Source organism: Nyctereutes procyonoides, unplaced genomic scaffold, assembly GCF_905146905.1.
Source record: "Nyctereutes procyonoides isolate TBG_1078 unplaced genomic scaffold, NYPRO_anot_genome, whole genome shotgun sequence".
NCBI classification, from domain to species: Eukaryota; Metazoa; Chordata; class Mammalia; order Carnivora; family Canidae; genus Nyctereutes; species Nyctereutes procyonoides.
In genome coordinates, this window is record NW_026575121.1 from 61,146,756 (window position 1) to 61,168,996 (window position 22,241).

General features: G+C 53.2%; 1 protein-coding gene across 1 annotated transcript in view; it reads right to left on the bottom strand.

The window, feature by feature from the left end:
* The window catches only part of RASA3 (RAS p21 protein activator 3), a 106,043-nt gene that overhangs the window by 25,889 nt on the left and 57,913 nt on the right, over positions 1-22,241 (bottom strand). Inside the window, exons 4-5 of the mRNA XM_055335819.1 lie at positions 15,854-15,948; positions 8,562-8,638 (exon numbers count right to left, since the gene is read on the bottom strand). Coding sequence (XP_055191794.1) covers positions 8,562-8,638; positions 15,854-15,948 — 172 coding nt within the window. The remainder of the gene's footprint in view (positions 1-8,561; positions 8,639-15,853; positions 15,949-22,241) is intronic.

Genomic DNA, 22,241 nt, shown 5'->3' on the forward strand with positions numbered 1-22,241 from the left:
CACAGGGCCAAGAGCCAGGAGTTCTGCGTGCTGCTGGCACCAGCTGCCCAGAAGCTCCTGTCTAACAAGCAGCAGTGGGTGCTGACCTGACCAATTAGTAGTCAGAAAGCATTTGGGGCAGGAAGAAGTGTGTGCTGCATTCAGGACAAGGCTGTCTTAGCCGAGGATGACACGGTCCTAGGGACTTGTGTGAGTGATGCCACCGATTCATTTCCTGGGAACCAGTAGTAGCAAGAGCTTTCCGTGGCTCATGAATTTACCTCTCCCACAACCTGACAAAGTAGCTGCTGTGGCACATCGTGTTACAGGTGTGAAAACGGTGGCCCCAACAACCGACTGGGCTTTCGGGTCCAGCCTGGGCACAACCCCCATGCCACACATGCCTCTCGGCTGCAGAGGGCACCCCAATCTCAGATTTACTCGTGCCTGGTCCCTCCTGTGGGTCCCAGTACAACAGTCCTGGCCCAGGTCTCTTTAAATTCTGGAGCAGAGCTGGTTATGCAATTTATGTGACCATCCTTTCCACTTATTCTGTCATCACTGTCATCCCTGGGTATGCTTCTGTGGGCTGCTCCTTTGGGTTGTGCTCAGGTCATCCTGCTCCTGGCCTGCCGGTTTTGAGCACATGCTGGATGTTGTGTTGTGAATTTCAGGTTGCTGACTTTCTGGGTCTTGTGCTAGCTGGCGGTTAAGGTTCTCTGGGTACAGACTGGTCACGGCCATTCCTGTTTGAGGCTGTGTCAGGGGCTGTGTGGCGCCCCCCAGGGGCTATGCTGAGCCCCGAGTGGGAGCAAGGATCTCCACCGCACTGGCGGATACGCAGGTGCCTCTGAGCCATACGAGAGCCCCGTACCCACAGACCCCATGCTCTGTTCAGACCCATGGCACTAGCCCGACATACCCATATTGGCTTGTGCAGTATGCAGGCCTCCTCCTCTCCGGAAAACACTGCAGTGGCCTCTCTCCACCCACCACAGGACAAAACCAGGGCCACTGCGGCCCGTGTCTGCCCCCCTTGTCTGGGGTCACAGAGTTCAAAGGCCAATTGCCCAACATCCAGAATGTCCCACCAGTACAGCACCAGCTCTTCCGTGGTCTGTGGGAGGAGAGGGGGTCTGGGTCCCAGTATTCCAACATGGCAGGAAACAGAAGCTCTACTCCCGAAGCGGAACGGTGTGGCAATTTAGACGCAGGATCACATCCCCTCAGACGGCTGCATGCTCGTTTCTCTTGCCATCAGGAAGTCAGAGAATAACCAGCTGCCCCATTGCTCCATCAGCCAAGCAATGTGAGCTGCTTGTGCCTCTCTTGGGAAGGATTTAGCTTCCAACATTTCCCAGAACATATCTCTCCAGTTGAGGATTTTGTTTCCTTTGTGGTGCTTACGGCCCTTGGAGCTGGTGCCACACGGGTCCCACACCTGGCAGCTTTCTACATTTCTCATTTCTCCATGAGTTTCCCTGAAACCTCTGCTAGATGAGGTTGAACCTTAGGGGTCACTTCGTTACTTCTGTTAGCCTTACCTAATACTTTCAACTCTTTACTTGATGAAATATTTCTGGGTTTCTCTCCAGATTACTGACTTGGTCTTTGGTTATCTTCCTTCATTAACTCATTAAAGAAATACTGATTTATCCATTACATCATCATGAAGCAAACATTCGTGTAGATCTTATGCAGCCCAGGCATGTCTCCAGGAACGGAGCAGTCTGAGCTCAGGTCTGATCATTGGCGCAGCAGCAACAGCAAGATGGTAAACACAGAACATGCAATTGTTACACCCAGCCACGTGAGGGAAGAAGGAAACTAGATATGACAACAGAGGAGCACAAGGTGGTAGTTGGGGGCCTCAGGCTGAAGTCTGAAGGACAAACGGGGTGGGGGGTGGGGGGGGAATCCCGCAGCAGATCTGAGATGGTGGGGAAACAGCCTGCTCAGGACAGGGCAGCAAGGCCCACACCCTCTCCTGGGGCCAACGACCACAGTTTAACACAAACACCTTTTTTATTACATTCACTTGTTGCTCAAGAAGGTTTAGATGGTTTTGGATCCTCAGGCATGACGGCTTTTCATGGCCAGGAACCAGATGGCATCACTAAGCATCAAAGTGAAAGCAAGTGTCCCCTCACCTATGTCCCAGAGAAGCACCACCAGACGCAGGGCAGCAGCCTGTACAACCCCCCCAGCAACCATGGGAATGTCCCTGCCTTGCCTCCTCCCACATGACCTATTGTCTAACGCAAAGCAGTTACCGGGATACCGAGCCCACCTACACAGCCATTGTGGAGGGAAAACCCAGCACCCTCCATCGGTGTGCCAACCATGCAACTGAGGTAAGGGCTTCCAACCCCCCCCCCCCCGCTCACCTGGGGCGGCAGGCACCTGTAGGTGGGCTAGGGCTGCCCGGCCACACAGCCCCCTCTCACCACACTCCACACACAGGGCATCTCTCCAGGCTTATTCTCTTGCAAACAACTTCAACCCCTGCTTCAGAATGTTCCAGGTAAATAAGGGAAAGGAGTAAAATATTTACTACGCTGCCTATTCCTGTGTCCTGGGAAGGACACTGTGACACAGCGACACAGTCAACTAATCTGGAGTCCAAGGCATCAAGTATAATACTTACACGTATTATAACATTTATAGGATTTCACATTCAAACTGACCTTGAAAACGCGGTTATGCCTTGCAGCTAGAATAGTAACAGCCTAGTGGCTATGTTTTCTTTTTCTAACTCCCCAGTAATAGTAAATAAGATCTTTATTGGATTTGAAATGCTGTCAGAAACTTGAAAACAGGTAATTCCTCACTTGGATATACCTCAAGGGGGTGGTTCCCATAGCCTGGCTGTCAGCACTGAGCCTAGCCCCCCAGCAGCAGGACTCCAACCTCTGGTCAGAGGGGCTGCCCAGTGGCATCTATGGGGATGTCAAGCCCTGAGCCCAGACCCCCAGCAGCAGGACCCCACCCCCAGTCAGGAGGGGCTGCCCAGTGGGCATCTACAGGGCTGCTGACAGGCTTCTCATCAGCTGGTGAGATGGTGGAGCTTGGAAGTGGAAAAGCACAGGAGCCCTCACTTTCGGATAAAGCAGGTGGCCACAGGAGACCCAAGGAGACACTGTCCTAACAGGGACAAGGAAGAAGGTGAGTAAAGGTCTGTTGCAATGCCAGCCAGCAGATGGTGCACATGCATCATCTTTCCCACTCATCTCCTGGCACCAAAAGTGGCTACAGGTCTCCCACAGGAATGAGTGTTGTGAATGAAGGTGATGTGGAGTCATAACATGCTGTCCACTCACCCCAGCCCACACTCCAATGGTCTTGGGGGCCCAGCAGATGGCTCAGAACCCCAACCCTGTGCTCAACAGGCCAGCTCCCAACCACCAGGCTCCTCTAACGCTCCTCCAGTGAATGAAATGTAGATGTGCCACAGGATAACGTTCCTCCCCCGCTAGAATGCAGGCCCCAGGAGGCTCGAGACAGTCTGAGACAGTCCTCGGCACCTAACAGGGGCTCATGAAATATTTCTGAACGAATGTTACAAAGGTCTGCTAATCTTTGTTAGGGAAGGAAAGCATGAGTTACAGCCCCTGCGTGCAGGCTTGAGATCTCCTTGGAAAGAAGCCATGCACATGAACAGACACCCATCCGAGGTCGGAGGGGCAGATGCCACATCCACAGACAGGGACAGCGGGTCACCAAGCCACCTGGGCCTCAGTCAAGCGTCCAGGACAGCACATGTGGACATATGAGGAAACAGCATGAAAAAGAGTAGTTATAGTCAGGAAAGGATAGGGAGGCTTGTATGAGCACGTCCAGTATGTCCTCTGTCCACACAACCACAAGGGGGCTCGGTGCCAATGGCACCACCTGGGGAAAGGCTTCACTTGCCATCCAGGCAGTCAGGGAGAGGTGACAATCTGCCCGCCGGTGGCTGGGAAAGCCGGTGGATAATACTACCAGCCAGAGGGAGGCCACATTTAGGGTGGTGAGCGTCCAGGGACTCTGCAGGGAACGCTGGGACGCCCCCAGTCCAGGACTACAAGCACTCCCAGGGCTACCTGCAGTCTGGGGAAGGTAGACAAGGCCTCCCCTTGCTCTTCAGGCAGCTGGGAAGGGTGTACCCACAACAGAAAGGGACAGGCTGAGAAACAGAACTCAACCCTGCAGAATGCCCTAGGCCCCCCATGAAAGAATGTCCCTGGCAGGGTAAGAGGTGAGAAGAGCCCAGAAGGACCTTACAGTCCAGGAACCACCACAGGCTGGGAGGTGGTCCTCAAACAGATGTGGCCTTATTTGGAAAAGGCCTTTTGCAGATGTAATCAAGCTAAGGATCTTGAGATGATAAGCTTCCCCTGGATCCAGGATGGGCCCTAAACCCACTGACTAGAGTTCTTACAGGAGGGAGATTTCATAGACGCAGTGGAGAGGGTCACAGGAAGAGGCAGGCAGAGGGGAGAAGGGTGCCCTGCATCCCAGGAGCTGGAACAGGGAGGAGGGGGTGGGCCCCTGAAGTTTCTGGAGGGAGCGTGGCCCAGCCAGACTTCAGGTCGGGCCTTCAGAACTGGGATAAATAAATTCCTGTTGTTTTAAAACACTTGAGACTGTGGTGTTTGGCTAGAGCAGCCCTCATACCTCACACTGGCACAACGAGGGGGTGCCATGTGTTGGGAGGCTAAAAACAGGTCCAGGTGGTACACGCAGGCCGTATCTGTCCCCAGAACTTTCCAGTGAGGGAAGGGGGAGAAGTCAGGTGCTGCTTAGCAGGAGGAGGGCATGAGGCGATTCCCAGGCCAGTGGGGACCCCACTGGAACAAAGCTGCTTCTGCCTAACTGACTTCTCGTCAATGGCCCACCAGCCTCGCTCTGAATTTTCCCAAGCCCATAACACACTGTGAGGTTGGCTCAAGCCTGTGCTAACTTCTGAGAGGCCAGGGCACGAGGGGAGGACCCGTACAAATAGCATGTGTGATACTGCACAGACGCCAGCATAGACATTACTGCTCCGATTTTATACAAGGACATGACAGCGGAGGTCACAAGTCTGGGAACAAGCACTAGCTCTGGACACCAGGATTCCGGGTCCAGAGCCTTCTGCACCTCATCACCTGTGGAGCGTCCATAATCTTCTGTTCCATCCCACAGCAGCACCATCTGTGGGAAGTCCCAGGTGCAAGGGCAGACTTAGCTCTAAGAAAGAAGGTGGTAAAATACAAATGGAACTGAAGTGTCAGAGGACAACGTGCAGCTATAAATGCCCAAACTAAAAAAGGAAAAAGATCACAAATCAATAACCCAAACTTCCAGCTTAGGAAACCAAAAACAGAAGAGCAAAGAGCCCACACAGGCCACTAGAAGGTAAGGAAGCAGAGCAAACAGAGAAACCAGGGACATAGAAGTGTGGCCTTCGAAGATATCCACAAACTCGACACATCTGTAGCCAGGCTAACCAAGAAAAACAGACTCAAATTACTGACATCAGCCATGAAAGGGAGACATTCTAACGACCTAAGAGAAACAAGGTCATTTTTTAAAAAGCTTACAGAATAGCTGAGCAAATGGATAGACGATGTTTTGGGGTTGGAAGGGTTCATCTGGCTAATTCCCCAAACTGATGTGCAGATTCAGTACGGCTGCTATGTTTGCAGAAAGGATAACATGTTGATCCTGAAACTCATATGGAAATGAAAAGAGTTCAGGGCAGCCGAAGAGTTAGGAAAGAGTGACCAAGATGGGAGGTCAAGATGAAAGATTTCAGAACCTCCTATGCTCCCAAGTGGCCACAGCTGTGGGGGACCAGCATGGCAGTCACTGGCACAGAACAGAGTTTACCAATAAATGTACCCATTTGTAGGCCAGGGATTTCCAACAAAAATGCAAGACAATTTGCTGGGAAAGAAGGAACCTTCCTACAAATGGTGCCGAGACAGCAGGATATTCAAAAGCAAAGGAGATAATGCTGACCCCTACCTAACACCATACATAAAAAATTAATTCCAAATGTACTGAGAACCTGAAGATGAGAACTAAAACTGTGGAAATGTTAGAAGGAAAGCACAGGTGTCAATGTGACCTCAGAGTAGGAAAAGGTCTCTTAGAAATCTATATAAACAGGAAACATCGGATGAGGCAGATCAAGATTGAAGACTCTTGTTTTACAAAGAATGTGATCAAGAAAGTGAACATAATAGGACAGAAGATGTTTCCAAGTTATGTATGTGACAACAGGCTGGCATCCAGAATATACAGAAGATTCTTGCAATTTAATAATAAAATATTAATAACCAATGAGAAAATCAGTAAAGGACAGAAAAGATGGTCCCATCACGGTGTGAAACCAACACTTCTGCACACCCACCAGGAGGCTGCAGAACCCAAGGAGCATCGTGGGCAAGCCCAGGCAGAGGAACCGGATCATGCTGCTGGCACTGTGAGAACCTATCGGGAGCTTGCTGAGGCTTAAACACAGTCCAGATACCACACTGGTTCTCCTATGTCTCGTGCCCAAGAGAAATGAACACAAGTCCGTACAGATGCTTATATGGGAACGTTCACAGCAGTCGTCTTCACAACAGGCAAACATCTATCAGTGGAGGACAGGTGGGACAACCAAGGACATGATTCAGTGCCGGCATGACGGGAGCCCTGACACCTGCCAGGGCATGGGTGAGCCCTGAAGATGGCACGCTCAGTGACAGAAGCCAGGCACAATAAACCACATGTCATGCGGGTTCATTCACGTAAAACGTCCAGAATGGGGAACCCCACAGAAGCAGAGCAGCAGCTGTCGGGGGCTGAGGAGCATGGGGCCCATCAGGGAACAGGATTTCATCTTCAGGGTGATGAGATGTTCTGGAACTGGACGTGGTTAGCGTGAGGATTGTGCCAGAAGTCTGCCTTTGAAAATCCTGAATTTTATGGTAAAAGGTATTTCTTAGTGAAAGAAAAATCGACAGGGGGTGGCTAAGTGAAGAAAGGCAGGCCACTGGTGTCTCAGACACTTGGGGGACATGAGCCCTGGGGGTCTCTGTGCGTTCCTCTGCTCTTCCTCACCGCATCCCTATGAGGGACCTGTCTGCTCGGGGTTTGAACAGAGTGGACTGGCGTGTGTGACAGCATGTGCACTCAGCGACCAACTCCGTTCTTTGCCCGGCCCAGTCCATTCTGCCCCCACCACTAATGGATACTCCTATTCCACGGGAGCCTCTGCTGAAAAGGCCCTACATCGGAGGCTCCTGGGTGGCTCGGAGGTTGGGCATCTGCCTTTGGCTCAGGTCACGATCCCGGGGTCCTGGGATTGAGTCCCATATCGGGCTCCCTTCAGAGAGCCTGCTTCTCCCTCTGCCCATGTCTCTGCCCCTCTGTGTCCTCATGAATAAGTAAATAAAGTCTTAAAAAAAAAAAGCTGAAAGTTGTTTTGGAACAAGGGATAACCCTATAAATAAACAAGAAAACAGGCAACTCTCATCACTGCTACAGGGTCTGAGAGCAGCTATTTTTCGGAGAATGGCAGCACCGATGAAGGAAAGGATGAGTTTGGTGTGTCCTACTGTGCATCCCATGCCATGTCCTGTATAGGTTCCTACACACATCCTCCATGTCCCATGGTGACAGCCCCGCAGCCTCAACTGACCAGACAATGAACTGGAAAAGTGCAGTAGGCAGCGAGGCAGGCCCCGGGGTGGACACAGGGTGGAACTCCTCTCATGCCACACCCCAGGACATGACAGAGGAAACACAAGCCTAACACAGGACTCGGGGTCTCGGCCCAAGGAAAGAGCATTACCCGGGCTCACTGAAGCCCTTGCTCACCAGAGATGGTGAAAGGATGAATTTGGGAAGCATCTCTGCAAAGACGAAGGAAGCTGGAGCGTCTGGTCCCTCTCACGGTCCTGAGTACCAGAGGATGGCTTCTGCACACCCTCCCTTTCCCTTCTCAGAGGCCTCACTTGGGAACATGCAGGCCACAGAGGGAAGGCCTGAGCGTACCTGTGACAGCCGCTTGCAGGATCCCTGATGCCTGCAAGTGTCGTTAGTGGGGGGGGGACACATGTGGCGCCCACGGCGCAAGAAGCAAAAGATGGGGCCCCTGAGACCTCACTGTGGTCAGAGGGCGGACCTCTCAGCCTCCTCCAGACAATCTGTGGGGTCCATGACCCTAAATGTCGAGAGCCCACAACAAGGTCTGGGGACCATGTGTAGACACATGCACCGACGCCCACACTCACCAAGCGTTATGGGGTAGACGGAGGTCTGTGGTTGGGCCCCAGGTCCACACACCAGCACACAGATCCCTCCTGTGTCCCGCCTGGGGCCAGACGGCGACCTCTGCCTACATGTCTGCCTGACTGTGGCCGTCTGCAGAAGCCAAATGTGTTACCTCAGGGACAAACACCTGCTTTATTGAGGACATAAGGAAGGATGTGCCAAAACCTCTAAAAACAATGTCATCATGGGGAATCCTGGAGGCTGGCAATTCTGATTCATTTGTCTGAAAAACCACCACCCATCCCACTCCCTGGGGGGCACTGCTCCTGGGAAGACCGGCTGTCATGTCTTACCGTGCAGCCAGCTTGTGGCAGACGACACCCGTGTCAGTGATGACCTCACTCAGGCGCAGCTCCAGGTGGACCTTGCCCTGAAAGGCACAAGGACAGAGGGTCACAACAGGATGGCCATGAGCAGAGAAGAGCGCCCAGAGCCTCGGCCCACAGATGTGAAGCTGAGCCCGACCCCCGTGGCATCCACAGCACTTCCCCGACCCCAGTCAGGCCGCAGAAACCAGGGCAGGCTCGTCTCAGAAGAAAGGTCAAAACGCTCAAGAAAAAGGTACTGGAGAAAGCAGCCTCCCAACACTTTTGCTCACTTGCTTTAGGATGTACCCCTTCATACATAAGCTTGTGTGGACACCCGAGTCCTGGGGCAGGCGTGGGCGTCCCCCCGTAGGAACTTAGTGTTCATGGACCCTTCTGAAGGAGATGGACTTGAGCACATGGCTGGACTTTTGAGAGCAAGACCAGTGCTGTGTTTCTGCCTGTGTCTGTGTCTGCACAAAGGTCAGACCAGCTGGAGGACCAACCAGGTTACTGTCAGGGGTCAGGGCTCAGGGGCGGGGGCAGGGGGCACAAGGCCTATGAAGAAGAGAAGCCCGCTCCCTCCAAACTATCCAACAGCAGCCCGTGTGACACAAGACATGTTTATATGAACACACACTACAACATTAAAATTCACACTTTGGGGATCCCTGGTTGGCGCAGCGGTTTGGCGCCTCCTTTGGCCCAGGGCGCGATCCTGGAGACCCGGGATCGAATCCCACGTCGGGCTCCCGGTGCATGGAGCCTGCTTCTCCCTCTGCCTGTGTCTCTGCCTCTCTCTCTCTCTCTCTGACTATCATAAATAAATAAAAATTTAAAAAAAATAAATAAATAAAATTCACACTTTGCAGCTGGAGCCCAACACCAGGCCTGACTCACTACCCCGAGGTCAAGACCTGAGCTGAGATCAAGAGTCTGATGCTTAATGACTGAGCCACCCTTTGGTGCCCCAAAATTAACACTCTCTTTAGTTAGAAAGGGAGACTGAACTGGATAATGTCCGACATCCATTCTGAGTAAAACTTCTAGCCTGCAGCTTGGGGAGGGCCCTCCAAGATTGCCTTGTCCCAGAGAACCCAGGGTACCAAGCACATGGACAAATGGATGGGCCCTGGGAAGGCTGCCTTGTCCGAGGAGAACCCAGGGTGCCAAGCAGATGAATGGATAGACAGACCCTGGGAAGGCTGCCTTGTCCAGGATAACTCAGGGTGCCAGGCAGATGGATGAACAGGCCCTGGGAGGCTGCCTTGTCCCAGGAGAACCCAGGGTGCCAGGTGTATGGATGGATGGACAGAACCTGAGAAGGCTGCCTTGTCCCAGGAGAACCCAGGGTGCCAGACGAATGGACGGATAGACGGATGGACGGATGGACGGGCCCTGGGAAGGCTGCCTTGTCCCAGGAGAACCCAGGGTGCCAGGCAGATGGACAGATGGACAGGCCAGGGGAACGTGGGCAGTATACTCAGCGGTGCCCCCAGTGGCCTCCTGAGTCCGCTCCTCTGAACACTGTGGCCACTGCGGGTCTCCTGTGGCTTCCCAGACACCTGCAGAGCTCCCTGCCAGCCTTGCAGCATGGAGGCCAGCCCCTTGGGTATCTGGCTCGCCCACGACTTTGACAGGGGAGACCTGATGTGCAGGAGGGAGCCGGGCACTGTAGCCTCAGGGTGCCCACCCCTCCCTGTTGTGAGCAAGACCAAGCGCTGCCCTTTCTGAGCCTTCCCTGCAGGACCAGTGGCCTTAGGAGGGGGCAGCGAGACCTCCTGGATGGCAGGACCAGACCAGCCTCAGACCTGTGTGCCCCTGGGCAACACCTAGTACCCAGAGCAGACTCTGCGAGCACCGGGGGCTCTGACTGGTCCGTGCCGCACGCGGACCTCCAGGGTGCTCACCGAGTGGCGTGCATACCAAGAGCAGCCAACTTCCCGAGGGAACCAATGGGCCAGTTCCTACAGAGCCCTGGCAGCTTCTGCCCCGCCGTACCCCTCATCCAACAGAGGTGCACACCGCAGGCTCCCTGGTGCATCACCTCCTGGCCCGCGTAGCTGGGAGAAGGCAGCCTCCGCACCAGGCGGCTCTGCAGACGGAGCCAGCACCCTGGCCGCGCCCTGGGGAGCTGGCTCCCGGCACTCCTTTCACTGAGCCAGGCTGGGCGCAGGGCTCCCAAAGCATCTCATGGGGCAGGCACCACCACTCTGCTGAGGCCAAGGGCAACCGGCAGCCTCCCTCCAAACCAGATGCAGGGTGAAGGCTCAGGACAAAAGCTCAGGACGAGTCACAGAACGGGCTCTTCACCTGTTCTCCAAAGGGCCCACCCCAAGTCTTTCTTGGCTCAATTTTAAGACTGGCAGCGGCCATCCCAACGGCCACATCACACTTTCTTTTCACTAGGCTCTGGGAAGGGAGAGAATGTGTCTGGCTCAGGCGGACCCCCCAGCGAGGACAACCTGCGACTGGTTTCCTGTTTTTCCCAGAAGAGCAGGGACACATCCGCACCACAGAGCCCGTGGCCGCTGCGCTTCCTCTGAGGGTAAGCACTTCCTTACCGACGGGGCAGATCGTGCCGCCACCTCTGGACACTTGGGAGACGACTGTACTAGGGAGCAAAACGGTACAAGCACTGCACGTTGCTGAAAGGACCCCGGCCCTGCCCCCCAGAAACGAACCGGGAGCTCTGTGGTTCACCAGTGCACATCTGTCCTCATGTAGCCAGGCCGCTGGCATGGGTGTGCCCCGTGCCAGAGGGTGACACACCATGTCCCTCACAAACAACCTGCCGCAAACACCTCCACCCGAGGGGCCAGGCCACACCCTGCCCCTCAGGGCAGGCAGGAAGTGTGGCTTCTACAGCATGACACCCACTGAACTCCACCCACCGCCACTGAAAAATCTGAGCCTGTGCTTATCCTGACCTCCACCACCAGCGAGGTCGTCGCAGGCCTGCGGGCGGAGCAGAAGGCAGAAGGGGCAGCGGGGCTCCCGGCGGCACCCAGAGCCCAGGCGGGGGCAGGATGGCCCTGACCAGGTGGGCTTGGACCCCGCAGGCATCCCTGTGTCTGTGAGAACAGAAGAGTCTTAGGTGCATTCCCAAGGCTGATTGAATGGTTTCCCCCTTTGATTTAAGGTGAATGATGATATCACGGGGCCCAAACAGCGGCTGGGAGGTGAACAGCGCCCGAGCCCGGGCACCGGCTGCAGCCTCAGCCCATGCCATCAAATCACTCATCTGCTCTCAGAACAGCATGAGGGAACTGGACTCGGTGGCACAAAACAGTTTGGAAGTCCCCAAATACTCGAAGATGAAACAGCGTACCACCCAGTCCAAAGAGGCCAAAGAAAAAGTCTCCAGAGAAGCTGAGATATTTTTAATTCATTTCTTTTTTGTAAATGAAAATGAAACTAAAACTTACCATAACATGTGGGATGCGGTGAGAGCAGTGCTTACAGGGACATTTATAGCAGCGACTGCACACGTTCACAAGGAAAGATCTAGCGTCAGTAACATCAAGACACCAGCAGAAACAAAAGAATCAGAGCAGAAATCAAACAGATTCAATCTCTAGCCAAGCTAAGAAGCTGGAGAACACAAATCACTAATAATGGGATGAGAGAGGGGCCGTCCTGTGGGATCGGGGACCGTGGCTCCCAACACCACCACCCTTGTCCAACCAAGAGCGCCCCCCTCCAGGCACACTGTCAGCTCCCCAACCATAACGGATGCAAGGACCCGCCAGGTGGGGCAAGGACGTGGGACTTCCTCCAACTTTCTGCTCAACTTTCTGCAACATGAAATGGCTTGAAAAATAAGGTTTACTAATTTAAAAAGAAAAAAGCACCAGTGGTTCACACACATTTTCCTCAGGAAAGCCGCAGACATCAGATCCCTGGCCTGCAGAGAGAGCCCTGGTCACAGGCTGTGGTCATGGCAGCCGAGCACACTCCCTGTCCCCTCGAGCCCTGGTCTGCATGGGCCTTGGGGCTGCGGTGGGGTCAGACTTCTGAGCACTTGGACCCTAGCGCCAAGAGCAGGTGAGACTCCCGTGAACACAGAAGGGGAGAGAACAAGCCAGGAGCCGTGCCGGCCCTTCCCTCCTCAGAGTGGGGTCCTCGTATGTGCACAACTGCTGGGAATCCTTCAAGCAGGACTCTCTGACATGCACGATGATCACCATCCCCAGAGCTCCCAGGCCTGCTTCTAAAGGGGCCAGAAGAAGGCCAAGGTTTGCCCTCAGAGCTCACACAGTTTCACAGCAAGCCTACAAACAGAAGAGCACACAGCAGAGTTAAGCAGCAGCCGGGCATCCTCGGGGGAGCCGGGGAAGGGCCCCGGGGCCGCTCAAGTGGTGGGTGGGAGACCGTCTCCCTCCCAGTTTTGACACCACAAAGGGCCCCTCCCTGCCAACACCTTGTGCTCATACTACCCACCCAGGGTCAGAGAAAGAACACAGCAACTAATTCTTTTTTTTTTTATAATAAATTTATTTTTTATTGGTGTTCAATTTACCAACATACAGAATAACACCCAGTGCTCATCCCGTCAAGTGCCCCCCTCAGTGCCCGTCACCCATTCACCCCCACCCTCCGCCCTCCTCTCCTTCCACCACCCCTAGTTCGTTTCCCAGAGTTAGGAGTCTTTATGTTCTGTCTCCCTTTCTGATATTTCCTACCCATTTCTTCTCCCTTCCTTTATATTCCCTTTCACTATTATTTATATTCCCCAAATGAATGAGAACATACACTGTTTGTCCTTCTCCGATTGACTTACTTCACTCAGCATAATACCCTCCAGTTCCATCCACGTACAGCAACTAATTCTTTTAAATTTTTTTTAATTTTTTATTTATTTATGATAGTGAGAGAGAGAGAGATAGAGAGAGAGAGAGAGAGAGGCAGAGACACAGGCAGAGGGAGAAGCAGGCTCCATGCACCGGGAGCCCGATGTGGGACTCGATCCCGGGTCTCCAGGATCGCGCCCTGGGCTGAAGGCAGGCGCCAAACCGCTGCGCCACCCAGGGGTACCAACTAATTCTTTTAATAAAGTGCTTTTCCAGAGACCTTTAAAACATCAATTCCAGAAGGAAGCAAGATATTGTTTAGATCACCTTTTCCCCCAATACTAGGGAAATACTCCCCAATACTCCTTCATCTCTCATTGGTCCCAGTTTGTGACACCTTCTTTCTGACAAATGCCTTTTACTGTGATCACAGAATAGATGGATTCAAGAAACCACCTGCCATCCTCTGACCTTCTACGACTGTAAGGGCGACATTTCGGAATGAAAAGGGGCTGCGAGGAAAGATGCTGATGTGTTTCCGGAGGCTGTGTGAATCCAGGGGAGCTCTGCCCGTCTGCAGGGTGACACCTCGAGGCAGGCACACTGCACACGAGCTGTCACCAGGCCTGGAGCCAGGCCAGCCGACACATAGCCTGTCCTGTCCTCACAGTCCGGGCAACACCCACCTGCTGTTCATGATTCAGACTCCCAGGAAACTGGCCTGCCCAAAGGCAGCATCCAGGCCAGAGATCAGGCTAAGCAGGACAAGGACCTCCTCCCTGGCTATGTCCACTGGGATGTAGTCTACACACCGGATGACTCACACACACCCACGTTCCTCGGTTTTGTGGTGGATCTCGACTGCAGTGATGGTTGCACAGACCTACACGTGTGCTAAAACACACAGGTGCACACACGTGCATGCACACACGCGGGTTTAGACACATAAACTGGTGAGGTCCAAACAAGGTCCATGTCCTGGCTACGGCCAGTCAGCAGGATGCAGCCACAAGGAAACAGGGTGAAGGAACACGGCCCCTTCTTTACTGTGTTCTGTATAAATAGGAGAGTGCACAGCTGCTCATCATTATTCCTCGTGTACTATTTTTTTTTTTGCAACTTCCTATGAATCTGAAGCCATTTCAAAATGAAAAGTTTAAACACAAGACAAGAAGGAAGACAAGCCCCACTCAACAAGGACGCCAAACTGATCAGGGTAACACAGTGTGAAGGGCATGCTGGACACACAAGCTGTCTCCACAGAGGAGAAGGGATGGCAATATAGCCAGCACAAGTGGCAGGATGAGCCCCATCACCCCATATACGCCCCTGCAGCCCACGTCCCACAGATAAAGTTTTCGAGCAGCCTGCGCAGGAGCGGCGCTCACCATCACGGCAAGGACTGCTCTGGGCTTCGGGCACAGACACGCATCCTGCATGACCTGCCGTGTCTGCTAACTTCGGCAGCACGTGCAGCCCCCAGGCCAAAATTACATGTGAGGGGCACTGTGACCTTCCCTTGCACCACCTCTTCCTCCAGGTCTGTGGGCTGAACCCTGGGGCTCCCAGGGGCCTGCACACCCTGTGACCACTGTAGGCAGAAACCCCATGCCTGAGAGCCCAGAGGAAGCCAAGGGTCAACAAGGAAATGGAGGACACGTGGCTGGACAGGTGCCTGGAGGTGGGGGGGGGGGGGTCCCACCAGCCTCCTATTTTGGGGCTTCTGCTGCATCAAGCACTGTCTCGTCTTCACAGAACCCTGCTTTACAGAGGAGGAAACAGGCTTGCTGCCCCCTAGGTCACACACCCAGGCCAAACCCCAGCCCTGCACAGGACCACTAACGAAAATGCTCCTGTGTCTTGAGGTCGGGGGCACTGTGCTGTCTGGTCAGGGTTTGACATCATGGGCTCTGGGCATGAGCATGGGGTTAGGAGCTCAACTGGAACCACAAAAGCAGGGTTGCCCTCCCAGCGGGTGTTGTCCCAGATGCTTGGGGACATGTAGTGCCCCCAGCTTGGGGAAGGGAGGGCTGGGAACTGGGGTCCCTGTCGGGGGGGAAGCTTTGGATGCAGGGAGTTAGTCTCAGGTGACACAGGGCCCAGGCGAGCCAGGGGAGCCCTGGGAACATGTCAGACAATGGGAAACTCAGTGACTGGTCACTCATTTGCTGGTGTAGGAGCTGGAAGTGCACAGGCCCCTCTGGCAACCAGAACCTGAAGCCTGAGGCTCCGCATATTGCTCCCACTCCAGGATTTACTTCTGCTTGCCTGTATTTTCTCTTTACCTTCAGTTATGTGTGATTTTTTTCCTTTCTAATTTTATATTTTTAAAGCTATTTCAATCACACATGACAAAGTGTGATAATAACCAAAAGAATACGCAGAAGTAACACGCCTCTATTCACTGTAAGAAGACCTACCTTATAATTGCCATTCCCCAGTGAGACCAAAGTGCCCTCTGCTCCCACGGCCCCACCAAGGGCTCACCTGCACTTCCGAGTCTGCATCCACATGCTGCAGCTGGAACCATGTGTCCCTGTTATGATACTTCGGCAAGTCTTCTTTCTGAATGGCCACCTTCCCTACAACAGATGCAGAGGAACAAAGGTCACGAGGGAATGAGTGGCACTCTCTCCACGGACGGGCAAGCTGCTAAAACCACGTCCTCCTTCCAGTAAGATCAATACAGGCAACGATTCATCTGGAAGGCCTCCCATGAGATCCGTCTGGGGCTGCCGCCTGGCCTGCTCCTCCATATGAGGTTTAGAAGAAGAAAAAGCTACCCTTCTGTCCGGTCCTTGGGAACTCAGCACTGGCCACCCCAAAATAGGCCACTAGGAGCTGCCGGCAAATGAGAATGAGCAGGTGCAGAAAGAGGTCCTTGTGGAGTCCCCTAAGCTGCCCACACACGGAAACTTCTGAAGAGTGAGGCCTGCCACAGACCCTCTGCTGGGAGGTGTTAGGGTAAAAGGTCAGGCAGTGCCCCAAGATGGTCCTGCATGAACAAACCTGACTCCACTCGTCCCACGCCCTTGCCTTCCCACGGTCAGCCATGCTCAGAAGCCCGGAACCTCCCCCCTTATCAGGTGGCTTCTCTGGGTGTGGGCTGCTTGTTGGCCCAGGTCCAGCCAGCTCCTGGAGGTACTCATCACGAGATGCCTCCTGCCTCACATAAGCTTCAGGCATGAGGAGCTGTTCCTCTCAGCTAATCTCTTCTGTGAACCCGATTTCACAGGCCCTGCCTCAGCAGGTGGAGGGAGGTTCTGAGAGCTTGGTCAGCCAATCTCTGCCCTGGATTCCAGACCCTCTGAGACCCACCCATGGGGCACAGAAGGGTGTCTGGATGGCAACACACGTGCAGAAGAGACATTCCAAGTGCCCAAGAGCTGGGACCTGGGGGTCTCATGTCCCGGCCTTCAGCCCCCATCTGCCTGTCAGCGGTGCCATTCATCACTTCAGCACATTTACATCTCTCACATTCTCAAGAGGAAGGTCACCTTGCATAGCCAGTTATCAAACAGCCTCAGGAAAGACCCTGGAATCACCCCACTGGGGTTGTCAGCAAGGCCAGTACTTGTGCCCCTGATGTTATGTGGCACATCAACACCCAATATTTGGTCTACATCCAGAACTGGTGGAAGGTGGTGCAGCTCTTGTCCAGTGGGGACAGCCAGTCTGTCCAGCAGCCTCATCCTGGTAAAGGGACATACCCTGTGTGCGAGCAGCCAGCTGCTGGACCTGCAGCTCCTTGACATTCGTTATAGGCCAAGACCATGTTCTTGGAACCCCTCCCTCTGGTGCTAAAATTCTCTACCTAGGAAACCCAAGGCTGCCAAGTAAGTGCAAGGGAGCCAGACAACTGCACCCGATCCATGCCCTCCTCCACAGGACACTTTCATTTGACCCCAAGCCCACTCTCTACTACACTCCTCACCTCGAGGGGCCTGCCTCTCACCTGCAGCTGACCTTGCACCCATGGCCACAAGTGAACTGGTGGGAGGGCGGTGAGGTCAGCTCTCCCTGGACCAGATCATGGCACCCTACTCCTGCAGCTTTGGGTTTAGGAATGGGCCCTCAGGACAAAGCTCCAGACTCAAGTCTATGTGTCTCTGGCTGGCTGGTCACCAGGGTATGCACGAGGCTGCTCCAGGCCTATGACCCCATCAGATCAGGCACTAAAAACCCTGATAGGCCAGTGACCTGGTGCTCATTCCCGTGACACAATCTGTACTCTCACCCTCATAACAGCATAATTACCAGCCATAATTCTGGTTTCTTCCTGGAGATCCAGATGGCCACTATTCCTCCAGCAGCAAAAATGAGGTGGAATGTCTAGGTCCAGCTGCCAAAACACCAGTTTAAATGCCACCAACAGCTGCCAAACCATGATTTTGCTGGCTATCTTTAAAAATAGCAGATACTTGGGGCACCGGGGGTGCTCAGTTGGGTAAGCATCTGCCTTCGGCTCAGGTCATGATCCAAGGGTCCTGGGATGGAGTCCCGCACCAGGCTCCCTGCTCATTGGGGAGCCTGCTTCTCCTCCTGCCCCTGCTTGTCCTCACTCGTGCTCTCTCTAATAAATAAAATCCTTTAAAGAAAATAAATAAAATAACAGATACCTTAAACAGGATAACTAACAAATATCTTATTTGGTTATTTTGAGGAGAAATAATCTCACAAATCAACTTGAGCAGTTTCTCTAAAATGTGCAAATGTGCATTTTTTTTCCTTAGGATTCCCACTCAGAAAAGATTTTTCATAGGTTTCCAAAGATTAACAAACTCATCTTTATTTATAGTATAATCCAGGCCAATTGCTAAGAGCTCCACTGTGGGGTTTACCCGTCATACTGGGGTATCAGATCTGCAGAACCACCAGGGACCATGTAACACCCTCTATCTCTGTCTGCTTCGTCCCTTTTGTCCTTTTTTGTTTTTTGAATATTTTATTTATTTATTCATGAGAGACATACAGAGAGAGGCAGAGACACAGGCAGAGGGAGAGGCAGGCTCCTCGCAGAGAGCCTGATGTGGGACTCAATCCTGGGACTCCAGGATCAGGCCCCGGGCCAAAGGGAGGCGGTCAACCACTGAGCCACCCAGGCGTCCCCCTTTCGTCCTTGAACAGACCTTTGCACACCCAGCAAGTAATGAATAGAGACACCCAGGCCCTGCCTCGAGAAGCTCCTAGACCCATGCACATCCTAAAAAACTCCAGCTATTTCTCCTTAAATCATAGCACCCTCCAAGAAGGTAGCTGTTGGAAATGCAGGCTCTCAGGTTTTGCCCCAGCCTGTGAATCAGCAGTGGCATTTTGGCAAGTGTGCAAAGCTCTGGCCTACACTGCAGAAACATCACCAGAGGCATGGATCATTTCTGAATCAGCACCTCTTTACCCCAGCACCAAAGCTGCCTTCAGACTTTCTAAATTTGAATTTCTGGTCATTGGTCAAACAGAAGACTACCACTCGTGTTTGCTGGACTAGGAATGCGGAGGCAGGCAGCACGCTCAAGGTGGCTCCCACCACAGGAGGCACACGGTCAAAGGAGTTTCTGGTGGGACAGGAAGAATGCTGCCTTCCGACCAACAGGCTTTGCAGAAGAAGGGCCTCCCTGGCCTGTGGCTGGCATCTCCCACCCTGCCGTCCTGGACCATGCAGAGCTACGCTCTTCAGGTAGAAGAAAACCCAGCACAAGAATCTGGTATCTAGATGTTAGATTCACAGTCATATGGTTCCATTCCAAAAATGAGAAATGTGTGGCCAGGACTAGAGCAGATACCAATGATGATGGGGAGTCCTGAATGAGTCAGCTTTATGGGTTTACACCAAGTGTGTTTTTGGTGCTGGGAAATATTTGGGGCTGGAAGTGGTGAGGACAGTGGTGAAAGATGGTGGAACAAGGTACAGGATGAGGGCTAGAGGATGGTAAATGTTACATGATGGCTGGGGAATATGGAGAACATATGAAGGGTGATGGATGGTGGGGAGTGGGGGATGGTGGAGAATAAGTGGTGATGGCAGAGAAGGGTGGACGGTCTGATGGTAGAGGTGGGTGGAGGGTGGTGGTCTGATGGTAAAGGAGGGTGGATGGTAGTGTGATGGTGGAGGCGGGTGGATGGTGGAGGAAGTGATGGTAGTCTGAAGGTGGAGGAAGGTGGATGGTGGAAGAGGGTGGATGGTGGTCTGATGGTAAAGGAGGGTGGATGGTAGTCTGATAGTGGAGGGGGGTGGATGGCAGCTGATGCATGATGGGTGGAAGGTGATATATGGTGATGATGGGTTTCTGCTCATGGCGGATGTGGAAGATGCTATCTCATCCTGGCACGAGTAAATCATCTGTTACCACTGTCATCCCCATGTCCCACCTGCACACCCTCCACTAGGACCACATCCACAATTTCCAGCCCCGTGTGTGTCCCAGCACCACCCCCCACCTGCTGATGCAAACCCATAGCCAGGAGCTTCTCCCTCCCCATCAGCCTGCACATGCAACCAACGACTGCCTCCAAGTGAAGTCTGCAAAGCACAATGTAAAGCGACACGAAAACTTGGGGACCTGGCTGCAGGTGTGCACACCATCTGGCTTGTTTCTACCAGCTCCCCCTCTGAAGGTAGAGTGCAGCAAAGAATTGTGAAGGCTAAAGGGCTCAGATTCATAGAGCACCTGGAACAAGCCCCTGCACCTACTAAATACTCTGTAAACATGTGAAGTAAGTAAATAGATATGCACCAGATACTTCCATTTTACATCGCTTTTCCTTTCCTACAACATGAATCACTGCTGGATAGTTCTGGAGTAAGTGGGCAGCACCTACCATTCTTTCAGAGTAAGGGTAGGGAAGAAAGGAGAAAAGTCAGAATGAAAGCCAATCAGATGGCTCATTAAATGGGATGGTGTGTTTACACTCCCAGGACCAAACACTGATTTCTATCTTCAGCCATGAAATGTTTTTAGTGAGCAACATAGATCATTTAGGCCCTAATACAGGGATTCCATTCAGAGATTTCTGGTACAACTTTGGTACACGTCATCATTTTTCAGCTAAGCCGCCCTAGCCAGAATAAAGCAAGGATCGACACATTCTCTGCCCCACACGTGGTCCAAGACCCAGAAGAGGAAAACCAGGTGAGAGAGTGTCCATGATGGAGCGTGGGGTGGGAAGGGAAGGGCAGGCAGGGCAGGGCTCTAAGGCACATCCCCTCTTGGTCCCCAGGGACAGGGCAGGAGCAGATCAGCAGGTCATGACTGTTGCCACTACCAGTGGGTCTGCTGCTTCCATGGGAAGGTGACTACTGCCCTCTCCTGAACATTGGCCACGGGAACGTTCACTCACACAGCAGGCAATGGGGGCCCAGAGCACCAGGGAGAGCAGGCACCCTGAGTGCTGGACGGACTAGGGATGCTCTGCATGAAGTTCAGGAAGCTACCTGTCACATACTGGTAGGATGAAAGGTGATCTAGACTGGGAGGGGGTGTGGGGTGATGGATGGGAGACCCATTAAAGGGTCTTTGGAGGAACCACAGCAGGTGTGGACACAACTCCTCCTCTCCTGCCTCTGACCCTCCAAATATGACAGGAGATACTTAGCCCATTGACTTAGTACCTGCTGGCTGTGTATCTTCAGGCAAGTGTGTCACGCCCTCTGAGCCTGCGTCTACTTCATGTAGCAAGTGGAGGGAGTATCTATATCCAGGGGTGAAGACACAGGTCAAACGCATGCTTTCATGGGAACACCTGGCACAGTGCCTGGTACATACATGTCTCCATCTAACTCTAAGAATCACCTGAGGACTCCACTATGGAGTTTTAGGCTGAGCCCCTGACGATGTGGGTCCGTCGGCATGGATGAAGGCTGGGTGCCTGGGACATGGGAGAGAGGCTGAGCATGAGCTCAATGCCGCAGCACAAGTCTGATGTTGGAGAGCGAGGGCATGTTTAGAAGCCTTCTGATGTTGGGAGGGTGTCATAGGAGCCCCTTGCGGAGGGCAGTCTGCACAGGTGCCCAGTGGGGCACACACTTGTGTGTGTGAACACAGATACATTGAGAAATACAGATAACCATTTGGGTCAGATTATGGAAGGTCTTCAAGGCATGCTATGGAATAGAGTTCTTTCTCCAGGCCAAATCCAGCAGTGAGGCTAAGAAATCGGCAATTTCTTTCTTCCTTCTCTCTCTCTCTCTCTCTCTCTCTCTCTCCTTCTGGATAAATTGAGCTCTAAAATGGGAGCACATGACACCAGAACAGGGTTTCTTCAGGAGGGAGACTATCTATAACACACTGTGAATTTCTAAGGTGGAATAAATATAATGAACAGAGGTACTTTCAAAAATCATCCATTTTCTCAACAAACGTTTAGCGACTGCCTCCCAAGCCAAAGGGAGAGACCTGACAGTCACTGCTGAGCCCTGCCTCCGCGTGGAGCTTTTTCATAGGTGAGCTATACACTGTGAGGAGGTGCTGGGGCCCGTACACCGAAGAGGCAGCTCAGGCCATCCCAGCACAGGGTCAGGGCTGCCGCTGGGAGGGGAGAGAGTGGGCTCCAGGGTCCCAGGTCAGGAGTGTGAGGAAGAGGCAGGGATGGGCCTTACATGGTGATGCAGAGCCTTGGGCAACGAGCAGGAACTCAGCACAACCAGACCCAGAAGTAACCGCCAGATGGCATGATGCTTAGAGGCCGAGGGACAGCTACAGGGGAGGCCACCACTGCCCAGAGTGCTGCTGGCCTGGGTAGGTGACCTCCTCAGGGGCCGGGACACCCAGGAATGAGGCATGGACACTCCATGGTTCAAGTGCTCTATCCTGGAGCTAAGTCCCTCAGACATCCCCCAGGAGCGGCCATGGCCACAACAGGGCCATCATATGGTGCTTGG